This window comes from Aythya ferina (genome assembly GCF_964211825.1).
Source record: "Aythya ferina genome assembly, chromosome: 11".
NCBI lineage: Eukaryota > Metazoa > Chordata > Aves > Anseriformes > Anatidae > Aythya > Aythya ferina.
Genome location: NC_140307.1, coordinates 8,962,015 through 8,989,928, shown reverse-complemented (window position 1 = coordinate 8,989,928; position 27,914 = coordinate 8,962,015). Strand labels below are relative to the sequence as shown.

The 27,914-nt window shown below is 43.6% G+C and overlaps 1 protein-coding gene across 2 annotated transcripts in view; it reads right to left on the bottom strand.

Moving 5' to 3' along the window:
• CEMIP (cell migration inducing hyaluronidase 1) overlaps window positions 1–27,914 on the bottom strand; it is a 108,067-nt gene that overhangs the window by 7,978 nt on the left and 72,175 nt on the right. For both annotated transcript variants that reach the window (XM_084531912.1, XM_084531913.1), the window contains exons 12-26: window positions 23,053–23,228; window positions 22,297–22,506; window positions 16,504–16,709; window positions 13,469–13,538; window positions 12,458–12,586; window positions 11,676–11,761; window positions 9,073–9,204; window positions 7,476–7,511; window positions 7,241–7,396; window positions 5,546–5,726; window positions 3,591–3,806; window positions 2,463–2,674; window positions 1,807–1,992; window positions 902–1,106; window positions 87–173 (exon numbers count right to left, since the gene is read on the bottom strand). In XM_084531912.1, the coding sequence (XP_084388038.1) occupies window positions 87–173; window positions 902–1,106; window positions 1,807–1,992; window positions 2,463–2,674; window positions 3,591–3,806; window positions 5,546–5,726; window positions 7,241–7,396; window positions 7,476–7,511; window positions 9,073–9,204; window positions 11,676–11,761; window positions 12,458–12,586; window positions 13,469–13,538; window positions 16,504–16,709; window positions 22,297–22,506; window positions 23,053–23,228 (2,288 nt within the window). The remainder of the gene's footprint in view (window positions 1–86; window positions 174–901; window positions 1,107–1,806; window positions 1,993–2,462; window positions 2,675–3,590; window positions 3,807–5,545; window positions 5,727–7,240; window positions 7,397–7,475; window positions 7,512–9,072; window positions 9,205–11,675; window positions 11,762–12,457; window positions 12,587–13,468; window positions 13,539–16,503; window positions 16,710–22,296; window positions 22,507–23,052; window positions 23,229–27,914) is intronic.

Below are 27,914 nucleotides of genomic sequence, written 5' to 3'. Positions count from 1 at the left end.
CACATCATAAGCAAGTTTTCCATAAAAACGAAACAAATATCTTAGATATCTTTGTCTCTTGAAGTTCACTGGGATGACCTGCTCACCTCAATGTATGCAAAGTCGTCCTTTAGGTGGAAGTACTGCTTCTTATAAGTTTCTATCTTCACTTCCAGTAGGTGGTCCTTTGTTTTCTGTTTATTAAAAAAGTAAAAAAACAAAGTTTCTGATGAGGATATACAATACCGGAATGTTTAAAACATTTTAAACCTCAAAATTCAATCAGCAAGAATGCTACATAATAAGCTGTGACTTGCCAAATTGCATTGCTAATGAGACTGGGCACAATGGTAACCTCTCTGCTCACCCTGCCAGCATCTAAATTGTTTCACCAAAAAGCAGAGCTTAAGTGATTCTCACTTTGCAGAGCTGATACGTGATTCTGTGAGGCTTTGCTATGCATTCCTGCTTCAAGGGTGATGAGTGGAAAACAAAACAAAATAAACCAGAAAAATATCCCCGTCCTTCCCTCAGAACCAGACTGGACAGGATATAGGAGACAAAAGTGTTGTACAAAATAATTTATATGAATGCGACACAGCTGAGCAGTTCCCTCTGTTCTTACAGCCTGGAGGGGCTGGAGGCCAGGTGAGCATAGTTGCCTCTCTCCAACATCACATCACTTTTTACCCTGTGCTCTTAAGCACAGCTTCAGCTGAAGTTGTGAGCAGCTCTGTCCTTTGAGGACCTCTTCTCTCTGCGCTTGCAAGAATATGTTTCATATAATTTTGTATGCCTGGTCCATTTCAGAAAATTAGGCTCGGGATATCCTGAATCCAGTACAAAGTCTTTCCATGACTATGGGAACAATAGCTACAGATTCACAATGACAATAATTCTGTGGTAAGAACAGCTACTTTACCAGCTGTGTACTTGATAGCTTCTTAGGCATTGGCACTTCTACTATGGGCGTCTCAATGTACTTGGGATAGGCCATGGCTTCACAGTCACTGACACCAGCGTGCTTTGGAATCACAGCTTTGATCCTTATTCGTTCACAGCCTTTGACAGAGCAGAAAGCAAATCTCTCCTTCTCATTTTGAGCTTTAAGTTTCAGAAACAGCAGCCTGTGGATAGAAGAGAAGAGTGAAGAGCATACTTCAGCATTCTGTACAAAAAATGACAAAGTCCCATTTTCAGTGAGCTCTTTCCTAATGCTTTGTAATAATGCATGTTGCAAACCCTCAGTCTGCAAATTATAATGCTGAACATATTGCATGCAATTAAATGGATGCATCTCAGAAATGGTTTGGGGAGGTCAGGGAAATTAAGACAGAGATTAGCTGACACCTGAAATACCTTAGAGCTCTATTTTATAATGTTCATTTACACAGAGAGCTAAATGGTTTTTATTTTATGTTTCTTTCTTACCCATTTTTAAAAATTTGTTAAAAGAAAACAACAGACTTCACACTCTTGGTTCCTGTGCATCCCTGTCTTAGTACTTATAAATGGTTGATGTTCAAAACAAAAAGGGTTTGGTGTGTCTCCAGTTCAGTGCTATGGTCTGCACTTTACTTCTTTTTTTCTTTTTTTTTCCTAATTTGTATTCACTTGGCAAAACATTTCCCAGAGTAGTTGGCAGTGCAGCACAGCCTATGAATGACTGGCAGCTGTGGGAGTCCCAAGAAAATTAAATGCTGGTCACATTCCCAGAAAGAATTCCTGTTTTTGTTGTGATCCCTGCTAATGGCATTAGCCAAAAGGCTCACAATTTCAGCAGCTTTCTCATCACTGTGTCCAAATAAGTAAGGGTCATTTCCTTACCCAGTGTCCTCATCCCAGTAGTAGTATCCCTTGCTAGGATATCTGTACTCCAGTTTCTCCATCTGAGAGGTTCTATAGAAGGTTCCAGTTTTGTATGTTTTCTTCAAGAGACGATTGTGAATGTCTGACAGAATGGAAAATGTCGTCCCTCTAGGATAACAAAACCCTACTTGGATCCAGTCGTTCCTAAAATAGCAAAGACCGAAACTATAACAAGTCGACACATGACTATTATTTTCCTGGGCATGTTAAAAGCCAATTTAAATAATTCACTCTGAAATGTAACTTATTTTTTTCATGGCCAGTTAAAATTTTAATGACTTGGGATGAATCAGTGCCATGTAAATTAGACACAACATCCATGGGTTAGTTGAGCAGTGGGGGTCAGATCCGCTCCTGACTCCTACACCTCCAACTTCCATGCACCGGGAATGAATTAGTTCTAGGCTTCTAAAAATGAATGGTGTTATCTTCCAGGGCTTCCCTGGGGAGGAAACAGGAATCTAAGATGTCAGATGGAAAGATGGTGAAGTCAATGGACTTCCTGGAACAAGCATGTTCATTCTGGAAGAGTTCATGAGGCGATGAGCTCACCCATTAAAAATATGCAGTTACATTATTGAGCAGGAATGTTGGAATTCAGTTGGATCACTCACTTGTTGAAGTTGATGAGCCATATGGCCAGCTCTTCAGGGGCTGTCTTGTCCCAGTGGATGGTGTAGCCTTTCCTCAGAGTTATAACTGGCTGATATTGCTGGTAATGAGTGCTTTTGCTCAAAGCCCCTTCCAAGTAGAGTGGGTGATTGTGGTAGTCATTTTTTATTATTTTCATTTTGAGGTTGGCTGGCTTGTAGGCTTGGATGTAGATCTAGATGAGAGAAAGAATGGTCTACAGTAAAACATTAAAGGCTCAGCTGCTTAATAGCTGTAAACTTGTGCGAGGCCTGTTACTTCAGCAGTGACCTGTATGACATACACTTATACCTGTATATTCAGTTTCTTCAGCTTCTTTTTCACTTTTTCAACAAAATAGACAGTTTTCAGGAAGAAAAGAAAAAAAGAAAGATAATTTCCTTATCCGAGTTCAAGAGTGTGTGCCAGTTAAGGCCACAGGTAGGCCTATCGTATTCCACAGTGTTAATGGTAACCCTTGGCTGTGGGGTGTCATCCACCTCAGACATCTGACTTCTGTTAAACAAGGACCCTTCTGTCTGGATTTCAGAAGCAGGAAAAACAGCTCAGTGGTTATGAATGGATTTTAGTGGCCCTACACTGAAAAAAACAACACTTGCAGCACCTAAGACAAAAAAAAAGGTGCTGCTCATGAGAGGAAAGTAAGGGCTCTCTCCCATCAGTAGGGTGACGAGCTCGTGTGGTAGGAAGAATGGTTTGTGGTTACACAACAGGATGAAAGATCATGAGAGTTGAAGCCCAATTTTGACTCCTCAGCACACTTCCCATAGCACTGTGGGTAACATTTCCCGCCATTAAACAAGGGAAAATAACCTTCCCCTACCTGGAAACCAGTACATTTGGGAATATTAAGCTGTTAATGCTCGTGGAGTTTTCACAGGACTTCAGGTAAAATTTGTTTCAGTTAACAGTGAAGGCCAAAGCATCTGAACAAAAGCACAATATCCTCAGCTTCAAAACCACCTGCTCACACATGCAGTTAATCCTGAGCACCCTGAAGAAAGTCAGTTTCTAAAGGTCAAGATGTACAGTGCCAAGAGAATTAAAATAAGTATAAAGTAATTGCAGAACTGCAAAGTTAGCAGCTTTACCTGTGCGTAGTGTCCACTGCAGATAGAACCTCTCCAGTCGGGCACATCGATGCAGTCAGGGTGTTTGATTAGCCAGTTATCTTCTTTTATCAGGTATGAGCCTGGATATTCAGACACAGAGCCATCTACATCATGAAAAACTGATGTTTTATCACCATCCATATCCAGATCATTGAACCAGGGTCCGGGTTCTCCAAAGAAGACCCTTGAGGTAATCTAAACAAAACAGTGAAACACATTTATGTCACCAAAAAGGAATTAATCAGTGAAATTGCAAAGCTAAGGGCAGCTGTGGTCACCGACATGGCTCAAAGGACCCATTTTCTGACTTTATTTGGTTTTAGAAAACAGCTTGGACAAGAAATATCGTTGAGTTTGGGGGTCAAGTTGTGCATGAAGAAATCAGTGTATGCATTAATACCATCATTCTTTAGACAGCCACAGATATTTGGCTGCTCAGCTTGAGACTTTGTAAGCCTGATACTTAGTGGCCCTGAAGCTCCATGCTTCCAGATGAAGTTTGGAGTTCCAGGTGTTTTGGGATAACAGTTCTGTGCTAATAAAACTATGACCTTCTGAAATAGGGCATCCAAGCTGGAAACAATAAAATCATTTGATCCTGTTAGTTGGCAGGAACATCAGTGTCATTTGCAACAGGAACATTAGGATTTTCCCCCTTTACCTGCACATTGCCTCTTCATTAAGTCTGAAGTCAGTATAGAGATGGGTCGTGCTCTTTAAAGGTGTGTCTGATTTGTCAGACAGAGCAGACATAGATTTTCCTGCTGACCCTGGGGGAAAGGCTAAAATAACCCGAACTGCAGCCACAGCAGTGAAGATTTGTTTTAAAATTCTGGAGGAAGTTTCAGGAGACAGGGCAATTTCACTATAGCCACTTCACTTGTTGTCCACTAATATATTTTAAGGTTCCAAAGCCACATAAAGTCATAATTATGCTGGGAACAATCAGTGACCTCCCCTGGGAAATGGCTGCTCGGGCAACTTCTGACATATTTTTATCCAGCATAAATAAATGTCATGTCACCAGCCTGCTTAGTGCAATGCGAGACAGTGACCTACCAACACTTTTAGGGAAATTTTGCCTTTCCCACCCCATTTGGCACAAAGATCACTACTCAGCACTTTTCCTGACACGCGAGCAAGTTTGCTAACTTTTTGAAACTTAAGCAACCCAAATAATTTCAGTCCCAACCACTTTATTTATTTGTTAGTCATGTTTGGCAGTTGGATTTAACAGCTGCTAGAGGTGAACATCACCAACCAGTTAGCACATATTTGTGCAAGCAAATACAAAAATAACTAAATCACAGACCCCAGACCAGGTTCAGACCAGCACCTAGAAGTTAATGTTGTAATTCAACATTTGGCAGCCACTCTTTGTCTGGATTCTGCTTTCATTTATGTCTGCAGAACCGGAGTCCATGGATTTACCCTTGTGTGCAGAGCTCCACAATTATCCAGCATCTGCTCAGTTTCACTGGCTGTTTCCCAAAATTAGTATTTGTTGCTTCTAGGCAGGTTAGACCTTCCGCAACAGACTTCCCTCTGTTGTTGCTTTAATATTATACCCGTGTTGAAAATAAGGGGGCAAAGTCTTCCTAATTCACCAGTTTCTGAGACATACAGAAAGGAAAGTGATTTTCACTTGGATGCCACTATTTTTTATTTTTGATACTGATGCCTACTTCTGTTTTGCTGAAAACTGGACTTGCTTGTTATTTCACCCACCCAATTTCCTCTCTCTCAGGTGCCATTGTCTTTATGAAATTCATGGCAAAGACAACAGGCACCACCTGCAGATCTAGTGTTTTTTTTTTTTTTTGTTTTGTTTTTTAAATTATTTTTTTTTTCCCGAAAAGGCTGTTCCACCCTTTTTGCCCACAACCCTGTTTCCAAGCCAACTGGCAAAGGCCTTGCTGGGAAGGATAACTCACAGGGACATCTTCAAAATGGATGTCGGTTACGTTGTTGTTGGGGCAGCTCTGCCAGGCGTTATTGAGCCTGAAGGCCAAGGCACTCGTGTGCCGGCCGTCAAGGGCAGCAAATTTGCGGAAGGTGCAGTTCTGGACGTTGATCGGGCCATCGTAGAACTGGATCCCTCGAATGGGAAAGTTCCTAAAACACATTTGGAGGAGACAGAGAGACATAATCATGACATGAGCATGAGGTTGAGAATGCATTCTAGACATGGACAGTCCCACAGCACTTGATTCTCAGCTGCTATCATTTTCCACAGCCCTTAGGATGACTCCTGAGTTAATGTTTTGGAAGAGAAGGGATTTCCCTGCTTTTTAGGTCTGTGAAGTCTTCTTAACCTTGCAAGTTCATCTCAAGTTCTCTCATGTCTGAGACAGATCATCTTTATTTAGTCTGTACTCCTCCAGGGAAGGAACTTAGAGCCGTGCCAAGGCATTGAACTAAAACTGAATAAATCCGTGTGTGCTATCACAAATGAGTTCTGCAGCAGCGAAACCTGAAACTCCTCAGATCTACACAGACTCCTTGGGCTGAGTAACAGCAGGGATAGAAGTCCTATCACATCTTTCAGAGAAACAGTGCAACTTAACTGCAATAAAAATGGATTTGAAATCAAGGAAAGATCTCACCGATAAGGTTGAAAACAGTTGAGAGGGCACAAACCAATGCAACTTTAAAAGCCTTTTCTGATACCAGCTGCATGGTAAAGATGACACTGCTTTCATGCTGATTAACTGATTGTGGTGTTTAAACTCCTTAAGAGGCTAAGATGATATTTCATATTTCACATTTCACTTATAATAAATCAGAATTTGATCTCTTTCTCATATGAATGGTTTCCCTGTTTCTGTGGCAAGGTCACACTTCTGTCACCGTGAATTTTTGCACACAATACACATGACAATATATGCCCACGTATTTATATGTGAATGATATTAGAAGGAGGGTCCTAGCAGAGTGGCTTTTCATTATTACTATGGTTAATAATAAATCTGCTGCATCACTACCAACAGGCAAAGTTGAGAAACATAGAAAGACAGAAAAATATCAGTTGAGCTGTTTTTCTCTACAGAGCTACTCTTAGGATAGCTATATTTTCAGGAATAACAGCAAAACATTACTTCACTTGCAAACAAATCTGTAGGATGAAGGTCCAGGAAGAGGCCACACATGAAGTTCACTAGATGTTTTGAAGTTATTTACTGAAGGCATCAAATTCCCGTAGCACAGCAGCAATACTAACAGCAGCTCTGAGGCCATCTATGACCACATCTAGGCCAGCTCAAGCCCACGGAAGGCCTTCTGTGAGATTTCCTGGCAGCTGACTGGGATGGAGATGGCCACTTTGTGCAACCACTGCTGACTATGTGTACAAAAGCACCCAGCTAGCACACACTCCTTTGGCTGTCTCCTCAACTCTGTTTGCAAAGGGGAGGTGAAAGGAGAGAGGAGCTTGATGCTGTTTTGGCAGCCTGCAAGTACATACCTGCCAGCAGCAGCTGCACAGTGAGGGCTTTGGGACAGGGAGACATGAAACCAAATCCTTTGTGTGCAAGCTATTAAACCAAACAGTGCTGAGGAAACCACACCGGCTTGGAGTTTGTACTAGGAAAGGGAACAGCAAGTGCTTTGATGTGGTGAGCTGGACTTACGGGCCTATGGGCAGGGTCCTGCCTCTGTGATCCAGGCCTCCAGGTCCCCAGATCTCGTTGTCCATAGTCTCCGTGCCCAGGTTTCCGCTCTCACCGACAAACAGGCTGTTCTTGATTTCTTGCTTTGAGCCGTCATCATGAGGAAAGGTCCCACCACTAGAGGGAAAGGGCTGGAGGTGAAGGGGCTGCTCACAGCCTGTGCCTCACGCTGCGGCACAACCTGTGTGACACTTACCTCGCCAAGGTCAGCCCAATGCCATTGTCTGCAAACCTGCCGGGAGAAGAGAGGTGCTTCAGAAGAGATTTTTTTTTTTTTTTTTTTTTTTTTTTTTTTTTGTGAAGCTTGGCTTCTTTTTCACTAACAGGCAGATAGAGATCTGATCTTCCTTATTAAAAATAAAAATTACAATGTCCTCCAATTTTGCTCAAATTCTAACGCTTTTAGATGAGATAAATCACAGCTGTCGATCAATGCCTCCGGCTTATGTGGAGGCTACAGTTAATATGATGGTTTGAATCAATATCTTGATGGCATATTTACACAAGTAAATGTACACTTCTGTCACTGTTCTTTCCTGCATATCAAAACCGTTAGTGGAGAGCCAGCAGCTGAGTAAGACCCATCTCTGCCTTATCCCGCTTTTGTCTCTAGGTGGCAGCCCATTACACGTTATCGCCTCCCTTCTGTTTCTGCGGCCCCATAAACATACCCTGCACACCACATTAACATTTGTTTCGTTAATGTACTACATAAGTCTTATTGTAGCAACACAAACGGAAATTAGGGTGGCTATAAAGGCAATTACAGTCTGACAGCCGCTTCCTTTTATTCAGATATAACCGTAGGATTGCTACTGGAAGCTCATCAAACGGGGTAACCTGCTGAGTATTTTGGTACCCTCCGTACATAGCACTCAGCAGCACAAAAAGTGACATGCGAGTGATCTGCAAAGACATCACTTGTCAGCCGTGGCATGTGTGAGGTATTTCTGGTTCACAAGAAGCACAAACAGGGCGACTCAGTGTTACGTTTCCAACCGTTCTGCCCTTATCTCCTTCTTGCCAATCTGACAGGTCATTAGAGCCAGTTTATAGTCTCTGGTGGCTTTAGGAGACATGGGTCACTCTAGGGTAAGGCAGCCCTGCCAGGAGCTGGGCACCAGATAATGGAGAGACAGCTATTTGTGGCAGGGTGATCACAAAATGCCTTGTAAAGTAGCTTTTTCATTTTTCTCCCATTTCTTCCTGGTTGATATCAAGAGCCTGGCTCAGCAGAAGGAAATGTAGCAGATCATCTGTTTTCAAGTGCAAAAGAAATATCTGTTCTGACCAGCACAGGAAACAGCCTTCAAAGAGCACAAGACGTGTTTGCCCAGTTTCTCTCCCTTGCTTCTATGATGCATAGTTTCATGTACTAGCTTCATCAGTACTAGCTTATTCAGCATAACACTGAACCACATAAAGCTGATCTGTGACCAGACCTAGCCAGGAGAGGTGGTGGATTTTGCTGACTTCTTGCCAAAGCACCTTGTTTTTCGTGTGAGAAGGTACAGTTATTTGCATCTGTGCACGTGTGTGTATATGTGTTTGCATGTTATCATTTTTGCATGCTGGTCAGAATCGCACACAAAAACAATCTAAGTGATCTTCAGTGCAGACAAAAAACAGGTTTTGTTTGCATAAAACAATGCCTGCGTTTACTTAATGTTTCATCTTTATTTCAATCTTGGCCATATGAAAAGGTGCAAAGCAATATAAATAGTCTGAACCACAGCTATGCTCGCCATAAACACCAGGCTGAACTCCGAGAGTTGAAATAAGGCAAAACTCACTGGCAGTTGTCCAGCCACACATCTCCACCCCGCAGCCAGGCCCCGTGATCCTGATTCTTGTAGGCAATAAAGCGCTCGATTATTGCAGGTTCCCTGGGCTTCAAAGGATCAGCATCTTTGTGTGGGCTGTATCTGTAACCAGAAGGAGAGAAGAAACGTTGGCGAGGGAAGGCGGCCTCACTCGGTCTGCGGCCCTGCAGGACATCTGGTTTCTGCTAGCTCAGAACAGCCCTGGGACAGCAGTCCGGCCAAGCAGCGTGTCTCGGCGAGCTGCGGTGGCCAGACCCCACTGCCAAGGGACGGCCAGTCCAGGCCAGGCAGTTGTAAAGACCCGCTCCAAGTTTCCTTTCACCTTGCCATTATTGTATTGCTGATATATTACTGCAGGCACGGAAAGTTTATTATTGCTCCCAAAAGGCTGAGATGTTTTTTAGTTCCTTTCTGTTATCCTTTAGCATATTCCTGTTTAGATAAGTGTCCTTTTGTTTCCCCTTTTGAGCATTCTTATCTCCTACCCTTGGCCATACTGTGACAATGAGTATTTTTCCTCACTGCAGAAAGGAACTAAAACATCTTGGAGAGGGGCTGAGAGTAGCTCCTCCGCTACCCATTGCCCAGGACACACACAAGAGATTTATTAGCTCCAAAACCCTCAACTATGATGAAATATTGGCCTGACATAGGAAAAAAAAAAAAAAAAAAAAAAAAAGAAACATAAGAGGAAGCTACAGCAAAGTGTGCCCTCAGCTGCTGCCTGTCTGCCTCCACTTGGACAAGAGCATCCGAGCGAGGATCTGGCTCGCTGCGGTGCTGCTGAGCTCGGCTGGCATTTACCCACACCTGAGGGGTTGCTTTCCTTATTGCTACCGAAGGAGCATCTCCCATCTGTGCAGTGTGGCTTAGAAACCCTGACAGATGAGCATTCAAGTCAGTGCCAGCAGCGGATGGTCCAGAGATTAAAATTCATGCCTCGCCAATGGGTAGCGAGGCCAAGCTGTCAAATCGCTAACAGATATTCAATAGCGCTTTGCTTTGCTTAATAAGCCATCATATCAATCTAAAACTGAGCGGCAGGCTGATGGGGTTCCAGTAAATGAATATTGCCTTGGCAGCCTCATCACTATGAATTTGCTTTCAGAGAGAGATTTAGTATCAGCCCTTGTGAATTCCCTAGACATTGTTAAATACAGATATTGCGAGATGGATTCCAGTTTCATTCACGTCCATGTGTATCTGGAATAATGCTACAGGGTAAGGAGTTCTGCCCAGATATTTAATGCCATAACTGAATGCAGATTAATCTCTCCAGCTTCGTAACTGTCCAGCCTACCTCCAAGGCTGCCCTGGCCAGTCCAGCTATAATCACTTATTCAGGCTTTCAGCCTCGACACGTGAAAAGTACAAAGCGGTAGAAATATTTTGAGCTGCAGCCCACGCTGGTGGGTAATCACCAAGCACAAACATGACTGCATTATGAATTTCTTGGCTTCCAGGGGTCATTCCTGCCCTTGTATGGCAAGGGACAAATTGCCTTTTGTAATCACTTGCTGTGTCTCTGGCAACAGGCACTTTCCCAAGGCACACGTTCAACTATTTGGAAAAGTAACATCGAGCTCCCAGGAGAATTTGGAGGTATTTGCAAGGAAGGCTCCTCTTATTATTTTTTAGCAGTTGCTTTCATTATGTAATTAATCTCAGTGTAATTATTTCAATTGATTTAGCATTAAAATGATGTAAATAATGTTCACTTTGGAACTTAGTTTAGCATCAGCTGCAATGCAGGGCACAGCGGGTATGCAGACATAGGACTAAGGGCACAGTTATGACTGCAGTTCTGGCTGGGTCCCCTCAAGAGAACCGATCCCACCCATGCAATCCTTGCCAAGTGCATGACTACAGTGCCTGGGAGATGGAAAGGGGAAAAAAAAAAAAAGAGAGTCATTCTCCTTTCTTGAACAGAGATGTTCAGCAGGTTGCTCTTCCTCAGATGGTTTCTCCTGTTGAGGAACCCAGGCATGGGAAAACACAGGTTGGGTGCCACTGGAGGCACTGGTGTCAGGGAATAAAACTGTGCAACTTGAGAGCATTTAAGTCCTTTTCTGTCTCTGGGGCTGGCAGCTATGTTAAGAGCCAGACCCAACCTCTAACAAGATAAAAGGGTGCAAGCGCAGCCCTTACACTATTACACTTTGCCTGCAGAAGCCCTTTGCTTACTTCAGGCTCCCTGCTGTGGCCTGCTTTGGGGAAAGAGTGGGAACTCTCAGGTGCTGCCAGCCCAGCAGACCAGGTCTGCTGATATGATACATCTATAGAGAGGTTCTATCTACAAAAAAAATAATAAAACACCCTTGTGCACGTGTAATATCCCTACCAGCTCAGCTCAGAACTGAAAAGAAAGGAGAGTGCACATGCACAGTGCATCCTTTATGATAGGCAATGGGGAAGACAAAGTTAGGTGGAAAATCTAAATGAAGACCTTTCTTTAATAAGAAGCCCCCAAAACATCACAATTGTTCTTATCAGCTTCTTTGGGAGCAACATCATAGCTCTCAATCACTGCTACGTTAAGGCTTTTCCAAACCAAGCTGTGCAGAACACTTTACCTCCCAGAAATCAGTGTCAGGATAGGTCTTTTGTCCTTGGCTGAAGCTGGAGTGGTTTTAACGCCATTATCGATGATCATTCCAGCCTAAAAGAAAAGGGAAATGCGACATTACAGTATATTTATTCTATGGTTCTTTCGATTTCCAGGCTCTGACTCCAATTGTCCTAAGCCAAAGCTTATCGCATGATCCTAAAAACTGCTTCTGTTAGTAACATACAGTATCAGGACTTGTATACACTCCCCAAACTGCTGCAGGCTAACAGAAACAGGACAATTCTTGTGAATGTACCCCCTCACCCATGAACACGCTGCCGCAGTCCCAGGCCCTCGGTGATGAGCATCCCTCACCGCACAGCCCCACAGCACGGGGGTAAATAAGGCAAGAGCGAGAGAAAATGATCAGACACAGCGGCTGTATTTATCCCTCTAGAAGCTGTTCAGTTAATTGCTAACATTGGCAGTTGGGGTCTATAATTAGACAAGCTGCCAATAGATGATGCTCCTTGAGGAGCTATTTTAGGAGAGCAGCAGCACGGAGCCTAGTGCAACTGAGCGGAGAGAAGAGCCCCAATGCCCAAGAGCCAAGTTGAAGCGGGTGCTGGCTGACTCCGAGTGCTCCCACGCCAGCATGCGAGCTGCTTTATCTGCAGACACAAACAAGCTTGCATGAACTTTTAGTGAAACAGAAAGCACAGGCATTAATAGCTTGCAGACCCGGAGAGCTGGAGCGAGAAAATGGTGTTTTTTGGACGGCAGCATTCCAGTTGCGTGCAGACTCACCCGGTAGTTGGAATGCGCGCGGTTGTTGGAGAATTTCCCCATCGGCATGTGCTCCGAGTAGCCGGGGGAATACATGCCCGCCGAGGGCCCCGTTGGCACGTGGTGCAGCACAAACCAAAAGCCTGTTTCCTGAGAAAAAAAAACAGCAGCTGAGCCTTCGCTTGAACCTCTTCGCTGGTCTCCATTAGCCCGAGGATTTATCAGTAAACCCACAAGACATAAGCCAGAAGTTTTCAGGACAAATCACAGCTAGCAGCACTGACCTCTCTACTACACTCAGCAGAAAGTTGAACATACACACACACACATATATTCACAGTCACACTCCTACCTAGCATCTTTGGGGTGCTTTAAGTTAAGCTCTGTATAGAGCTTATCTATATAGAAGATATAAGCAAGACTTTCATAATTCACCAGTGTCCTCCCGTCAGTATATGTACAAGTCTTAAAAATCAGGTCAATGTTATTTACCTGCCTAAAAACGTATTTAGGAACCTGAATCCAGGTAATCAGAAAGACTCATCTCATAAACAAAGAGATACGTTTGCTTAAGAGATGCATCTCTTTGTTTAAGGATTTATTTATTTGTCTTTGTAGAAAAATAAGAGCTCCTGCTGTGACCAAGAATTCCTGTGGAATTAACATTAGGGCTGATTGAAATTTCAGAGGAACATTACTGTACCGCAATCAACAGAATCATTGACAAAGACTTCACTGGCACTATGCAGTCAGATTTATTTCATTTATTCAGGCTGCACACTGTGCAGAGGGTGGGAATTTTTGTTAAATCCATCCAGCTCTAGAAACAGCAAGTGTGGAGAAACAAGAAGTGTGCAGCAAAAGGAAAAGCATTATTTTTTACTGGCAGCACTAACCAGATTAATATATGTCTCGATCTAGCAGTTTCAAAAATGCCTGAGTAACAGAAGCAGGTTTTGTTCCAAGCAGAGCCTCAGCCTTGCAGGGCTCGAAGTTCTGAATTGTTACCAAATCAGAAACTTCTGTACTCACTTCAGATCCTGCAGCTGCACAGTTTATAAGGTTGTTGTGTGGGTTGGCTATCCAGAAGGTGGATACTGCGCTGCAGATGAGGAAAACAAAGAACAAGATGAAAATGACACTTTGAGCACATGCCAGAATCACAGCTCAGCTCCCCGCAGTATAGGTATGGCTGATAATGCCCCAGATAAGGGGTCCTGCCTAGGGCAAAGGGGCTGTTTTTTTTTCTTTCCCTTCTCATACCACATTTGTCCTATGTGGTTTGACAGAGAACATGGCCTTATCTTTTAAAACCCCCGAGTATTAAATGAGGAATTTCTATTGCAATTCCAAGCCTTCTATGAAGCTGTCAGGTGTCAGTCCTGTTTTATGATAAGGTAAATATGTTGTTGCACAAGCTACAGAAAAGCACTTTGCCTCCTAATAAGCCTCGGGTTCATTAGAGGTTCTTTTAATCAAGGGACCCGATGAATTACCTCTAAAGGCTTCCCAAGTATACCCCAGAACCTCCTTTTTCTGCGAGCTGCTGTGATTCATTAACTTTATTTGCTCCCACCCCCCTATGCATTTCTTCTGGGACAAAAGGACTCCATTTGCCTAATGCACATAAAAGACTTTTAATTGAAAGATTCCCATCAAGGAGGGAAGATCAATCCATCACCATGCCTCCTGTGACATACAGCATTCATTAACCAACGGGCACATGAACTTTTGGAAGAAAACCTCCAGTGCTTACAAACAGCAGACTTGTGGCTTGCTCCCTAAATTTGCTGGGTGAGATTCAAGAACCTATGTAACCCTTATGTGTGTTTTAAGAAGGACTTCATGGGGGCTTTATTCCAATGGATTTTGCTGGCCTGAGACAAAGCTTGGCTTGCATGACTTTATCATGAAAACATAACACAGAGCTGAGCTACAAAAATGCAACTTGAAATTATTTATAGACTGCCTCCTGCTGCATAGGCAAGGGCCTCGAACCCACAGTATTTCCACTGTGACATGTCGGTCATCCCAGTCCTGTCCTGTCCCTCGGAGCCATGGGGGCTGGGGAGGTTACTGGCACAATCCTATTATCTTCACCGCTGGCAGCGGCTGCCTGCCTGCCTCTTCCAAGCCAGCAGAACCACAGCTGGTGCTCATCCTTTGTTCCTGTGCTGGGCACCTTGGCTGCTGCCCCAGGGGATGGCATAGGTTGATGGGTGGGACAACACTGGTGTACTCATGCACCAGCAGGCTGGATCAACCCCGTGCAAAACCAAGGTTTTGTCTGATCAGTCATAAAATGCTGTTATAAAGGAAGATGTGGCAGATTGTAGTACTGTAGAGTTTTTTCATTATACCTCTGCATATCATTTCTAGTGCTTTTTCATACAATAACCTTCCAAAATATGACACAAAATATGTCCCTCTGATTATTAAATGAATTATCAGTGGAAAATGAGCACAATGGATGATTAACCCTTATTTTATGAATGGAGACATTGAGTGTAATTTATAAACAAACACAGATGTGAAAAAGAGCATTGCATGTATTTCAAATCTTTCCTTTGCCAAAGTAAAAGCTAAAAATATGTTTCTTTGGCCAAAACCCCAGTCTGTTCTGAGGACAGGATGGGTGATACTGGCAGAGTCTCAGCAGGTTGAGAGTTTTTCTAAATAAATGAAAACCCCCAAAGATTTTTAGCTGTTAGGCATCAATCAGCTTCTCGCTGTCTCATTTTGAGAATGGAAGTCTAGCTCCAGAGACTTTCTCATCGACTTCTTGTTGGTCAGAATTCACCTTCTTCTAATGTAGATCTTTTTCCCCATCCAAATACAGCAAAATAAAACCCTGGAGAAAAATCTGAGCTAGGGGCAGAAATGTTCCTCTCTCCCAGCAGCTTCAGTGCAGCATCAATGCCCTGTGGTCTCAAGACAAGACTTCACTGGGAAGGATCTCCCTTCTCTTACATGGGGGTATTGTTCTCAAGCTTTGATGATCATCATCAATTTAAAACTTCCAAAGGCAAACTTGACATCCACAGATTTGCTCCAGACTGTTTGCTATGCTCCCTGTCTGCTTGCCTAGCTGTTAAGCACACAGGTTGTGCGTCTTGATTTAGGGGCAAAAAAAAAAAAAAAAAAAAAAAGAAAAGAAACAGCTGGAAAATCAGGAAAAGGAGTGCTAGAATGGCTTTCAGGAGCACAGTGACTTGAGCCTCGTGACAAGGTCAACTACCACTACAGTATTCGTGACTGGCATTTCTCTAGCCTGTGTTTAAAAATTACTACCAACAATGATCCCATTAATTCTTCTAAGAATAAATTCTAATGCTTAACTGTGTGGCCAAGCTGGTCATATTTCTTCTATACTTCACCTGATTTTATTTATTTTATTTTATTTTTTTTTTCTTCAAGGCAACAGAACTGCAAAAAGAACTTGTAAAATTCCTTCTTGTTGCAAATGCTTCTATAATCCTCATCTAAACCTCAGCTGGCAGGTCTGAAAGGACACTTAGAGGAAAGGATCTTGCAAAAGGGAGATGAAAGGCATTGAGCATTTTTCAAGTTTAATACCGAGTTTGTGGCAAATAGAAGTTTTAAGAAGTTTTCATGGAAACGTTTTCATGAGCTCATACGTAGACAGACTATTAGAGATCCAGCAGACATATACAGCCTTTGATCTTTTATTGCCAAGTTCTAATTCTGTGCTAAACTGCATTTATCATACCATTTTAGTTTCACTTCACAGTTTGGGTAAACTGCCAAATGAATGCATAATACTAATGCTGTATCATTAAACAATATCTGTGCTCTGCAGATAATGGCTTTAGAGCTAATGGGAGTATTTTCAAAATCAGCTATCATACAATATGAGCACAAATGTCAGAGCCCAGCCCATTCTAAACTCAGCAGCTTCTGGTTGAACCACGGAGACTGCTCTCCCAGACTTTGGGGCATGAAGCCCAGATCTGAAAAGAGGACTACGTAATCGTATGCACATAATGCTATCTTTTATGGCTCAGTTCTGCAAAGAACAGACAGAAGAAAAGGAGGCTCCCACTCACCTACAGTCCTGCCTGGGTTTGGGGATGTAACCTGGGTAAGCTCCCTCTGTGATCAGCTTGCACATCCTGCTGTCCCGGTCAGAGGGGAGCAGTGTGCTAGGTTTAACAAGCAGTCCAAGGCAGTGATCAAACGTGTTGCGCTCTTCTGGTCCATCTTCCGTAAAGAAACAATGGCCCAGTGCATCATAACCCACAACATCCTTCACCTGCATAAAGAAAACAAAGGTCTGTGTTAAGGCTTCATCCTTCAACCATTACATAACGAGAAGAGACTTTACAGTAATAGCACCCTGGTACCCTCTTGAACTCAAAGTGTAGATGCAAAAGCAAAAGCAAGATCACTTCCTGCTATTAAGAGCTGATAGCATAAACAATAACTCCAACATTTAAATTTAACTAGAATTTGTCATCACCTAGGAAATGTTAGTTCCATTCTTTTGTCTGTCTGCAAAATCAGAGACTATCTTAGCATGAGACCGGAAAAAACATCGGGTGGGGAGATGAGCAAAGGATGTTAGATGCTCAGATCACATCTGGGCTCATTCATCTTCATATGGAGTTACATGAGCAGCTATATAAAATGCATCTGAAAAATGCAGCTGAGCTGAAAAAATATTTTTTCAGGCTATCAGAGAGGTGGCAAGTTGTTTTCCAGACAAGCTGGCTTGTTTTAAGTTTGACCTGATCCTTTTTTCCAAGTTGTTGACAGAAGCTTTACTTGACCCTGAGACAAATCAGCTGGTGTTAATCAGTGCCGTTCTGTTTCTGGTTTGAATGATGTTAACATCAGGACACCATTGTGTAGGACAGAACAACAGCCATCGACCCACTAGGAGATTTGAAAAAAACAGGAGCATAAATGCAAATATGTGAGTTTGAAGCCTAAGGCTAGAACTGGCTGGGAGAAAACAATCCTCAAACATGCTGTGTCCAACCAAGTAGGTTGTTATTGCTTATGTCTCGAATATGGAAAATGAATTTCAGGTCAGGTGAAATGCTGTCTCTCCTGGGTCTCTCCTTAATTGTTCCATCAGCCCTCACCCATCAGCTACCTTTGACCTAGAAAACCTTTCTGGCAAAGTTTAGCTAGACGCCAGTGTGTTCCTAGAGATGCTTCTGGTGAAACAGCAATGGTGAAAGGGCAAAAGAGGATATTAAACTGGATACAAAACCTATTTATGGTGTCATTGGAAGACCTAGACTCCCAAGCACCAGAATTACTTTTGTAAACAGGACTGAGATTCCTCTGTCATCTATGTGCCTCATCTCAAGGCAAAGAGCACCGATTTCAAATCAAATCCCAAGACTTGTGTTGAAATGATTACAAATATGTTTTCACATGAGAAAAAACACCATGATCTTACATCTGCACCCACATCTATTATGTATTATCCATGCTCCACTGTAAATACTCAAATCTCTGAACACAAGTCACCACAGTAAATTAAACACATCAAAAATGACCTGCAAAGTTGTGTATTCCATTAAATTACCTGACTGAAATTTACAGCTAACTTTGCCCGTTCAATTAGATGACAGCTTTTGCAAAATTGAGGCTTTTTTTTTTTTTTTTTTCCACATGGAAAAAGTATATATTACACTGAACTGTCCCTCCCTGGACACGTGAGCTGTCCCAGCCTTGCAATTGTAAAGTTTTATGGGATAGGAGAATATGTCAGGAGAGTGATCTCTTTTCAGAAGTTTTCCAACATGTAGAGGAAGTCTTTCAATCACAGAGATGTCAGAACTGCACACGGCCACCGAAGCCAACTAGTTTTCTCTCACACAGCAGTGCCATTGGAAAGACACATCAGAAATGCTGCTGCAACATTTAGATGACAGAAATGGTTTCCTTAGAGAAACACTAGCCACATGGTGTGGCTATTTATCTTGCCAGCAGGCACACTGCTCCACCAGGACCGGGGTATGAAAACCTGAGGTGACCAGACTAGAGCTGAGGCAAAGCCCACCTCTCTGCATGGGAAGAAACATCGCAGAAGAACACCTCCCCCGGGACGTCCAGAGAGGAGTGAGGCAGAGAAAGGAATGTGCACTGGCAGGGGGAGAGCCAGCAAGCCTGGTTTTGTCCTAACTCATCCCTGAAAGGCCACAAAACAACACAGTTATCATCCAGGGACCTGTTCCCTAATGCACTTGTCACCTTTCATTTGATTAATTATTTTTCCCATATCTCATCTCTCGGTCAGCTCTGACTTAGTTTCCTATGTGTGTTTTCATACACAAGCCCAGTGCTGAAATGTTTGGATAGCAAAAGAGCTGCTGGTTCCAAAAGCATTTTTCCAATGGATTTAATTTTTGATTTGATTAAAGCCTTCTTAATAGTCCATAATCTTACCTTAACCATGAGTAATTTATGGCCAGATAATGCCCTCCATGGCAAAACTGTGCAGTATAGCTGGATTACTAAAAGCAGATACCACTGAAGTAGTTAGCACAGCCACTTATTCCATGAAGTACAGCTCTCCCCTGGCTCCTGTCGTAGTGTTTATTGGCCTCCATTTAATTTCCTGCCCTGATGGCTGTTTCTATTTTAGCTTGCTCACTGGGATCCAGTGGAGAGAGTGGGAATCAGAGCAAAGTTTCATCCCAGGATTGCAGTGGTGTAACTGGGTGGTTTTATGGCCAATGTGTTAAAGAAAACATTGGGTAAGTATTGGCAATTTCAAACATTAGTTATGGTGAGAGGAGAATTTCTACAGATTTGTTTACAGATAAAACAGTCTTGCCATCGGGAATAAATAGACACTCTCCAAGGCATTTACACAGGTACTTAACTACAGTCTTGTGAGAAGCCCCTTGGAAATCAGTGGCCTAAAGTTAAGTACATCCTTAAATGCTATATACTGTGCTGAGGTTTAACAGTCCACCTAGATGTCTTTTGCATGTTTCCAAAGTACAGTTCATGCACATCATCAAGACAAATTTTCCCTCAGAAAAGTATTCTTTGGGTCTACCTGACCTCAGAGGGAATGACTGTTACCTGAGGGAAGAAGGAGCTCATTGCTGTCTGCACAAATGGTGCTTGTGCATGTAGAAACATGTAGCATTGCCCAAGTAAGAAGATAATAGGCAGCAAGGAAATGTACGGAATAACCCTAGTAGTCACCAGAGACCTGTGTGGGTGTCTGTGAATTTATCTGGGGTAGAAGGAAGAGGAAAGGAAGGAAAATAGAGTCGGAAAACAGATGAGGAGATTGCAGTGGAATCACCTGAAGAATCAAGGCTTGGAGCTGCTGAATGCAGATGTCTATCAGAGCAATGAGACACCATTTAGGTGATGCAACCTTTGGAGCACCTCTTCTGTGATGCAACTGAACAAACACAGTTAGATTGCTTTATTTCATTGGGGCTTTCAATTAATCCATTGGCAGTAATTGTATGGTTAAAATAAAAAATAGGTTCAGTATTATGTGTGTTAAGTATTATTAGCATTCACACATTTCAATAAATTATAATCTGCAGAGATTAAATTCTTGACCAACAGTTTAGGTTTTATGTCCTAAACTCTAAGATTTTTCTTGGGTGCCTTATGAAGGCAAACCACAGTCATCTAGGGAATGGTGGCTGTTGAGTAACGGCAAGAGAAACAAGCTGCTTTCATCAGCTGCATCAGCCTGTCTGAATTTCATCATGTCATCTTGTCTGGAAAAGCCTGAGCACACGGATCCCTCTGCCATGGATTCTCCAAGGGACAGCTGTCACTCAGAGAAAGCACAAGAGACAGAAATATTTCCAAATGCCCTATACAAATCCATCTGTCTGACCCATACGAAAAATGCCAGGCACTGGGTATTTGGGTTGGCAAGTATTAATCAGTAGAGAACGAAGATCTCACGTCACATTGAGAAGCAGGGCTTTAGCTGGCCTGCAGCTCACCCACAGCTGTGCAACCTCTGAGTAGCCAGTGTGTTCATGGTGCCATTGGTAAGAGCCTTGGGATCGTGTGAAAAACGAGCCCTGCAGCACTGCCCTTCCACCCTGCACATGAATTGCATGCTGAGCCCCCATGTTGGCAACTTTGAGTTGGCAAGATCCCATATGACCCTGAATGCCTTATAGAATTTAAATAGCAGAATGCTTTTTTTTTTCTTCCTTTTTTTTTCTTTTTTTTTTTTTTCCAGAAGCCAAGTTTACTCGTCAGGTTTCACATTATAAACTTAGAAGGACAGAGGTCAGAAGCAAAACCTCATATTCGTAAATAGCAGATAAAAGATGCTCTGCTTCTGGAGCTGCAATTTCAATGCCCTTTAACTTCTGTGCATTTTAATTATGCCTGTGATGTCCCTTTTTATTGCTGCCACTTTTAGAGGCTGTAGCCTGCAGTCCGTGCCTAAAAGAGACTGTAAGACTAAGCCCATCATGCGCTAGTGTCAGCAAAGGAGGAAGCACTCATCGGTAAACAAGGGATTACAAACATATCTTCATCAGGCATTGGAAGTGAATGATATCCCCCAAGTAAGTCTGAGTGTAGTGTCTTGTAGACTCCTACTGTGAGAGGGTATGGTGGCTTTAAAAGAGTTAAAAAACAACATGAATGTGAGCCCCTAATGCCATCTAGGTGATGGTCTGCTGGTGACACATCTTCTCTTATATCTCTGTTATATATGATAGCAAGGCTCTTGACTATACAAATACTCCAGGGCTCTCATACACATTTTTTTCATCCTTTAGGAATACCCTGCCATCTCCCTGAATGAGCCTACAGAAATCTTGGAATTTCAAGACTTTGTATTTGAATAGATACTTGGGAAAAAGTTGGCTAGTCAAACCTGATAATTATTTCACAACTTTTGCAGCTCTGCTTTTGGGATAGATTCCTTCGTATTTCCTGAATGCAGGTAAAGGTCTCTCTTTTCTCCTGTTCATTTTTGTGAATGGAGCTGACTGGATATATAGCTTCAGTAATAGCATTTGTACTGTACTTTTTAGGTCTTGGTTTCTTTACTGCAACCAGGTGGGTGCTGGGTAGGAGACCCTATCTGTTATTAATAGTGTGGTTGGCTTGGAAGATACTGCCTTAAAATGGCAGGAAGCTGACAAGGGCAACAAATGACATGACCAACACAACCCATTCCTATCTCAGAAGTGCCAAAGGAGCAAGTGTGTTTTCTAAGGAAGCCATCAGATGTGGGATAGCAGTGAGGAAAGCCTTCTGGGGTTACGTGCCAGTCTCCAGGATGCTCAGTAATGTTGTGTTTTAACCTCTGCATGCTTACAATAAGAAGAAAACATCCCTACATCTAGGCAGAATCTGAATGTGCTCTCATCATCTCTGGTGTGCTGTAACTTGTCTGATAAGCATACGTCATTATACAGATTTATCCTAAAGGACTCCCTGCCTGGAGAGCAGCTCTGACAAATCAGAACTTTGGGAATGCTTAATGTAGTGAATGGCATTGCAAACACAAATCTTTATTACAGGAAAGATGAAGCACATTTAAACCTTCTGATTATCCTCTTTAAATAGCAAGCTCTCTGCCTATACATAGACCCAACCACTCATTAGAGATGGGCTGGTCGGCGGACATCCCTGCACACAGACAAAAGCTCTGCCTGCTCTGAATCACACACAGCCTACAGTGCCACTGTGGTCTCCTCCTTAACGCGGGTCGAAATACTCCTGGAACATACATCTACATAATCAGGACAAGAGAAGGAGACACACTAGTTCTAAGAATAAAACAAATGACCCTGAAATAATTAAGCTGCATTCACACTACGAGGAAAAAATTTGGTGTCTTGATCAGTAAGGTAGACATTGGGGTTTCTTACCAGTAAGCCATTGGATCCATGGATGGTGACACAGCGGGAGAAGGTGTGGTGGATGGAGACATCCTTCACGTACGTTGGAGGGTTGTAGCCTCCTTTTTCATCCACATCTCCAGCCATATGGAAATGAATTGGGTAATGTCCCATTGTCTGCTGTCCCATGTATTTCAATTCTAGGCCTTCGATATGGGTAGCCTTAAAATCAAGACCAATCTGGAGAACAAAAGAACATCAGTCAGGAAAGATGAGGGCAAGGAGGAGGGCGAATACAGCATAGGAATGGGTGGGTGGTATCTTCTAGAGAGAATTACTTTGTGCAAGGGGAGTACAGCTGCAGGGTGAGAGAGAGAGGCTCATGATGGCCAAGGGAACCATAGTGGCTTTGTGGTCCCACCACTGCTGCCATGGCTACATCTTACTTCATTTCGGAAAAAAAACACGTTCAAATTTTATGTTTTCCATGAGTGTCTTTCACCTGGGCTCAAACTGACCCCCCTGGGCTGTGCACCACCAGAATTCAGGGAGAACTGGGATGGGGATGTGGAGGCTGTCTCTTGGAGGGGTTGAGCACCAGCCCCTGTGGCTGAGCAGGGTCTGCAGGGGCGTGAGGTACACTTCAAAGCCAGATACCAGGCAGCAGCAGTGGGGAGGAGCTGCTGCACCCAGGCAAGGAATGCTCGCTTCCCTTCCCGTGTCCTGGCTTTCTCAGTATGTCAAGGTGTGGCAGAGAAAAGTACAAGGAGAGGGCAGCAGCCCTACCTTGATGTGTCCCCCAAAGGTGTCAAAATCGAAGAAGGAGCACAGCTTGCTGCCGTACTCATAGCAGCGCCCCTCCATCTCGCCCATCACCACGACGTTGCGGCTCAGCAGCCCCACTTCTGCCCGCATGTCGACACCGTCGATGACTTGGCCAACGTGGAGGTATGCTGCTTTCCCTGGGGGAACAAGATCCAGTTTCAGAGTTACCCTGCCAACGCTGCTGGTTTGCAGCATTTCCCGTGGTGGGTTGGTTGATAATGAAAGGAGCACTTGAATCAGCAAAAAACTGCTGGCTGACTCCTCAAAAGGCAGAAGGCTGGAGCACAGGTGTCACACCATGTCCTGCTGAGATATTTTCAACAGAGGAAGTGGGATTTTTTTGGTCTGAAGTTGCTTCATTTAGACAGGTAGTTAAACCAACAGCCTGTCAGACAAAACACATTTCCTGCCTTGAAAAGGGACAGTGATCATTCGAGAGATTTTTACTTAGGTTTGCAATCAGCAGTGTATGAACATTCAGTGCAAAGAAAATTGATGATGCAGCTACAGAAAAGCCCCAAAATTATCATAGCACTTTCTATAGTGAGACGTTGGCAGCTGCTCAGAGCCTGCAGCACTGCTAACGGGTGAGCATCAGCCTGACCACGGCTGCATAGCATTAAGGGCTGGGCAGAAAGCCTTGTGGAAATTGTGGCCTGGGACCATTGCAACCCCTCACCCAGCTCGTGGCTGGCCTCCGCACACACACCTGGCTCCATGGAAGGGTTAAAACCACAGAGAGCCTTCCCTGGCCTGAACAGAAAGGGGTGAAGTCCGGGCAGCATGGATGTCTAGAAAGCAAAATAATCTCTTTGCTGTAATTTCATTCAAACGTATTCATGCTCCTTCCTTCCTTCCTTCCTCGGCTTTCTGCAGAGAATGCAGTTGGGAAAAGGTTCATCTTACGGACTACATTCTGTATTATTCCAGTAAAAATAAGTAATAAACTCTTTAAGTAAACACCGAACCTTAAGGAATGCTACACTTGCATGTATTTAATTTCAGTGGAATCGTTCAAAGCAATAATTAGAAACAAATGGCAAGCCTGAAGCCTGGCTATCCCTGTGAAGCACTTTGTGCTGGAGCAGAGGTGCCAAGTTGCAGGGAGGATTTTGAACACTGAAACATTCTTGTTTTAACCAAAACACACTGCTTTGACTCTATAACAAAGATAAGCAAACACCATTAACTCCCCCTTTCTCCTGGAGCTGGGAGCAGCGTAGTTCAATGGGAACAGTGGGAATTGAGAAGGGTGAGTGCTCCTCTTTCTCCTGAGATTGCCACTCTGCAGGACAGGGCTCACCCCCTACATGAGCCTCTGCCTCAGCTCCCCACCTTCAAAATATCATGACAGTGGTAAAAGACACCCTCTGTTAACTGGAGTGGTGGTGACGGCAGGACTGGTGAACCCATTTATCCATTCAGCTCCTGGTAAAGCAAGAGGGGCAGGAAGGCTACAAGAGCATGTTGTGGGATTAATTGTTTGGCAGTAGCTTAGCTAGGGAGGAGAAAGACTCACTTCATCTTTTATGTTTTCCTCATATAATCTGCATCATGCTGACTCCTCTTCTCCCACCTGGGTGAAAGAATCTGACATGGGTGGAAGCAGCCTGTGGGGGCAGTGGTGGGGAGAGGATGCTCCATCCAGCTCCATGCTCAGCCCCAAAAATAAGGGCTGTAAGAGGCTGTGGGTTTGCACCTCACTTGTGTTTGCAGTCACCTTCTTAGAAAGGTCCTGGGCTTCCCTGCAGTGTTGCCCTGAAACCAGCAAGCCTCCTCAGGTATGTGGTCAAAATCAGACCCAACTTACCCAAAATACAGCTTCATCTCCCTTATTCACTTCTACCAAAAAAATTATGCCAGTGGGTGTCCTCTGCATGAAGATACCATGTGCTGGACCCTAGAGCAGCTCCATTAAGAAGCACAGCCACTTGTTATGAAGCTGTTTTTAAGATGTTATTTTTCAGTTTCCCCCAGAGTTGACCTTTCCTTGATTTACTGAGATGCAGGAAGAAGTTCAGATAATCATAAGAACATCCTATTTCAAGCCACATCTCCAGGATTTGTGGCAGTGAAATTAGATAGGCAGTTTTGTTATTTAATGTGCTGAGCTCTAGAATAATAAATGTCATGCTTGCATGTATTTAATTTAATTTAACACCAGTCCAGACATGCAAAATAGTGTAAGCACTGACAGGAATTTTAAATACGCACTAACCAGTTTCTAAATATATCTCCTTGGGTGCATGTTTTTCACTCTGTGCTTTTGCTGACTTGGCTTGTTTGGAGATAAAAGGAGAGATGGAAAGCACTTCTAACATAAAAGCGGATTTTGAATAATAACTCCTTTAACAGAGTTTTGAAAAACAATCCTCTCCTTGCAGCAGCCAGAAATTCAAGCTCCCTGTGGCAGTGGGGCTGTCCTGCCAAAACGGCTCACAGGAGACAGACCCAGCACGGGAGTGCTCAGGTGCTGCAAATTCCTGCTGCAAACTGGCACCAGGCACTTCCCACGGGGCTGGGAGCTCCACTATGTGCGTCCATGGACACGTGGCACCTCCAGCGAGCTGGCAGGGCACGGCCATGAGTGGCATGAGGAAGAAATAAAACAAAAGAAGCTGCTCCATGCTGAGCTTGGGGAGTTCACCAGGGGATGGGAGCGCCTCACTGCAGAGCTGAAAATCTTCCCAGGGAACAGCCGTGATGTCCGAGCTCCTGAGATGCTGACCATGGGCAAACCCAAGCCTGGGGTGTGCAGACCAGCCCTGAAGTGGTTTGATAGGAAGAAAGGCAACACTGTGCTTTGAACGTGGGAAGAATGCATCTGCTACTCCAGCATCAGAGCTGATGCCTGGGATTGCCCAAGCGTTAACGAACTTGGGGTCACTGATTCACCATCTCCCTCTTTGGGCTCGCTCTTGCTGCATCCCTCATGGGGAGATGTTGCCTCGCTGGTGAGCCAGACTTGTGTTGTGCTGTAATCTAAACCAAACAAAGCCTTGTGGCCGCACAGATTGCATCTCTCCACAACAGGCCCACGTGATGGGCTCAGAAGACCGCCCTTGGTTTGCTGCTCTATTTGTCATACTGGTGCCTTCAGTAACAATGTTAATTCGCATGGAAAATCAATCTCCTTTAATGTGCAGGCTTGCCTGACAGAGGTCTTGATTCAGCAAAATACGAGCCCGTTTCCATGCTTATGACTCAAGACAGTGACTATTAAAGTTACCAGAGCAGTTAGTAAGGAGAAGGTAATTATTAAAAGAAAGTATGCATTAAGATAAACATAGATGATCTACTAATCAAAGACACACTTATGTCAACACAGCAATTCAAAGTAGAGTGTCTCCAAACTGTACAAAGCTCCAGGAAAACCTGCCGTACTTGAACCTAACCATAAAACCTGGGTCTCAGGCTTATCATACCTGAGAAGGGTGGGACTGTAAAACTATTTCAGCAGCTACAGGTGTGGATGAGTGCTCAGCTCTGGCAACATACACGCAGATATGTCTCTGACAACCCTCCCAGGTACACTCATGCATTCCTAATTGTGTTGGCTCTCAGTGCCATAAACTACTACATCGCCCTTTCAGAAGTGAATCAGACACGATAAGGTCTGGGTTTGGTGGAAGTAAAGTGGAGCTAAGATGCTTCTGGGTTATTTTTTTTATTCTATTTTTTTCTCTAATGGCTCTTTTGTTCTCCTCTGAACTCTGTGGATTAGACCTTCTCTCTCATGGTCTTTTAGTGTACCTTAAACCAGAGTTTTTAAAAGAAATGCTAAATACAAACCTGTCTGTTCAACTCTAGTAACCCAGTGACAGTAAATCCTTCAGGGCCCTTTTAAAACCAGCGCAACTCATTGTAGATGCCAGCCCAGACCTCCGTCAGATTTAGTATTTTTGCCAACCATTTGTCATCATTGGTGGTAATGCCTCTGTTGCTTATATTTAATAACCAACAAATGTTCACACAGGCATCCTGTCAAACCCTCATTGTTCTGAATTAGCTCGATGGGATTTGCTATTGCATCCCTAAGCCACAAGCCTGTAACACAACGGGGCATGGTTTGGGAGAGCTGACCAGCCTCTTGAGTCAGGCACTACAGCCTGACGTCTTAATGAAGACGTATTCCTCCAATTCATGGGAAATCAGTTTTCCAGTGAAAAGCCTTATAGCAGAAAGGATGAAACTTTACAAGGAGATCAGAGCAAACTTAAGCCTTCTTGGGACATATTCCTACTGGGTTAGTTAACTCATCCTATTTATGGTCCTTTGTTCTGCTTCTCCTTTGTGGTCCCCCAGGGCACACTGCAAAGCTCAGAAGCACACCCTCAGCTGTAGGGGTGTACGTAGCCATGAGTTCACATGGATAATAGTAAGCATATGCTGTAACGTTACACTGGACCAGAACCTTCTGCCAGTAGCCGTTTGGTTTATTGGCTGAAATGAGCAGAGCTTAACGCTGCAGGTAGGTGCGACACAAGGCCTGATGTGCACAGGTCTCTCTGTTTTATCCCAATGACAGCATCACACTCACCCCTAGGCCCACTACTGCCCCACCTCATGGCCTCTTTCTGCAGCAACCACTTGGAAAACTACTGACTTATTTCTGTAAATGCTGGATTTTCTCTCTGACCTTCTATTTTTTCTCTCATCCTCACCAGTAAGTTCTAGCAGGTGGCATGAGAAGCTTACAGAGTTCTGACAGACAAACAGAGCAAATCCTTACTTAAATCAGGCCTGAATACAACCCTTCTGAGCTGTTATTTAAACTTGAGAGTTTTTAACACTGCTTCTAGGCAATGCCCAAAGGCAGAAGA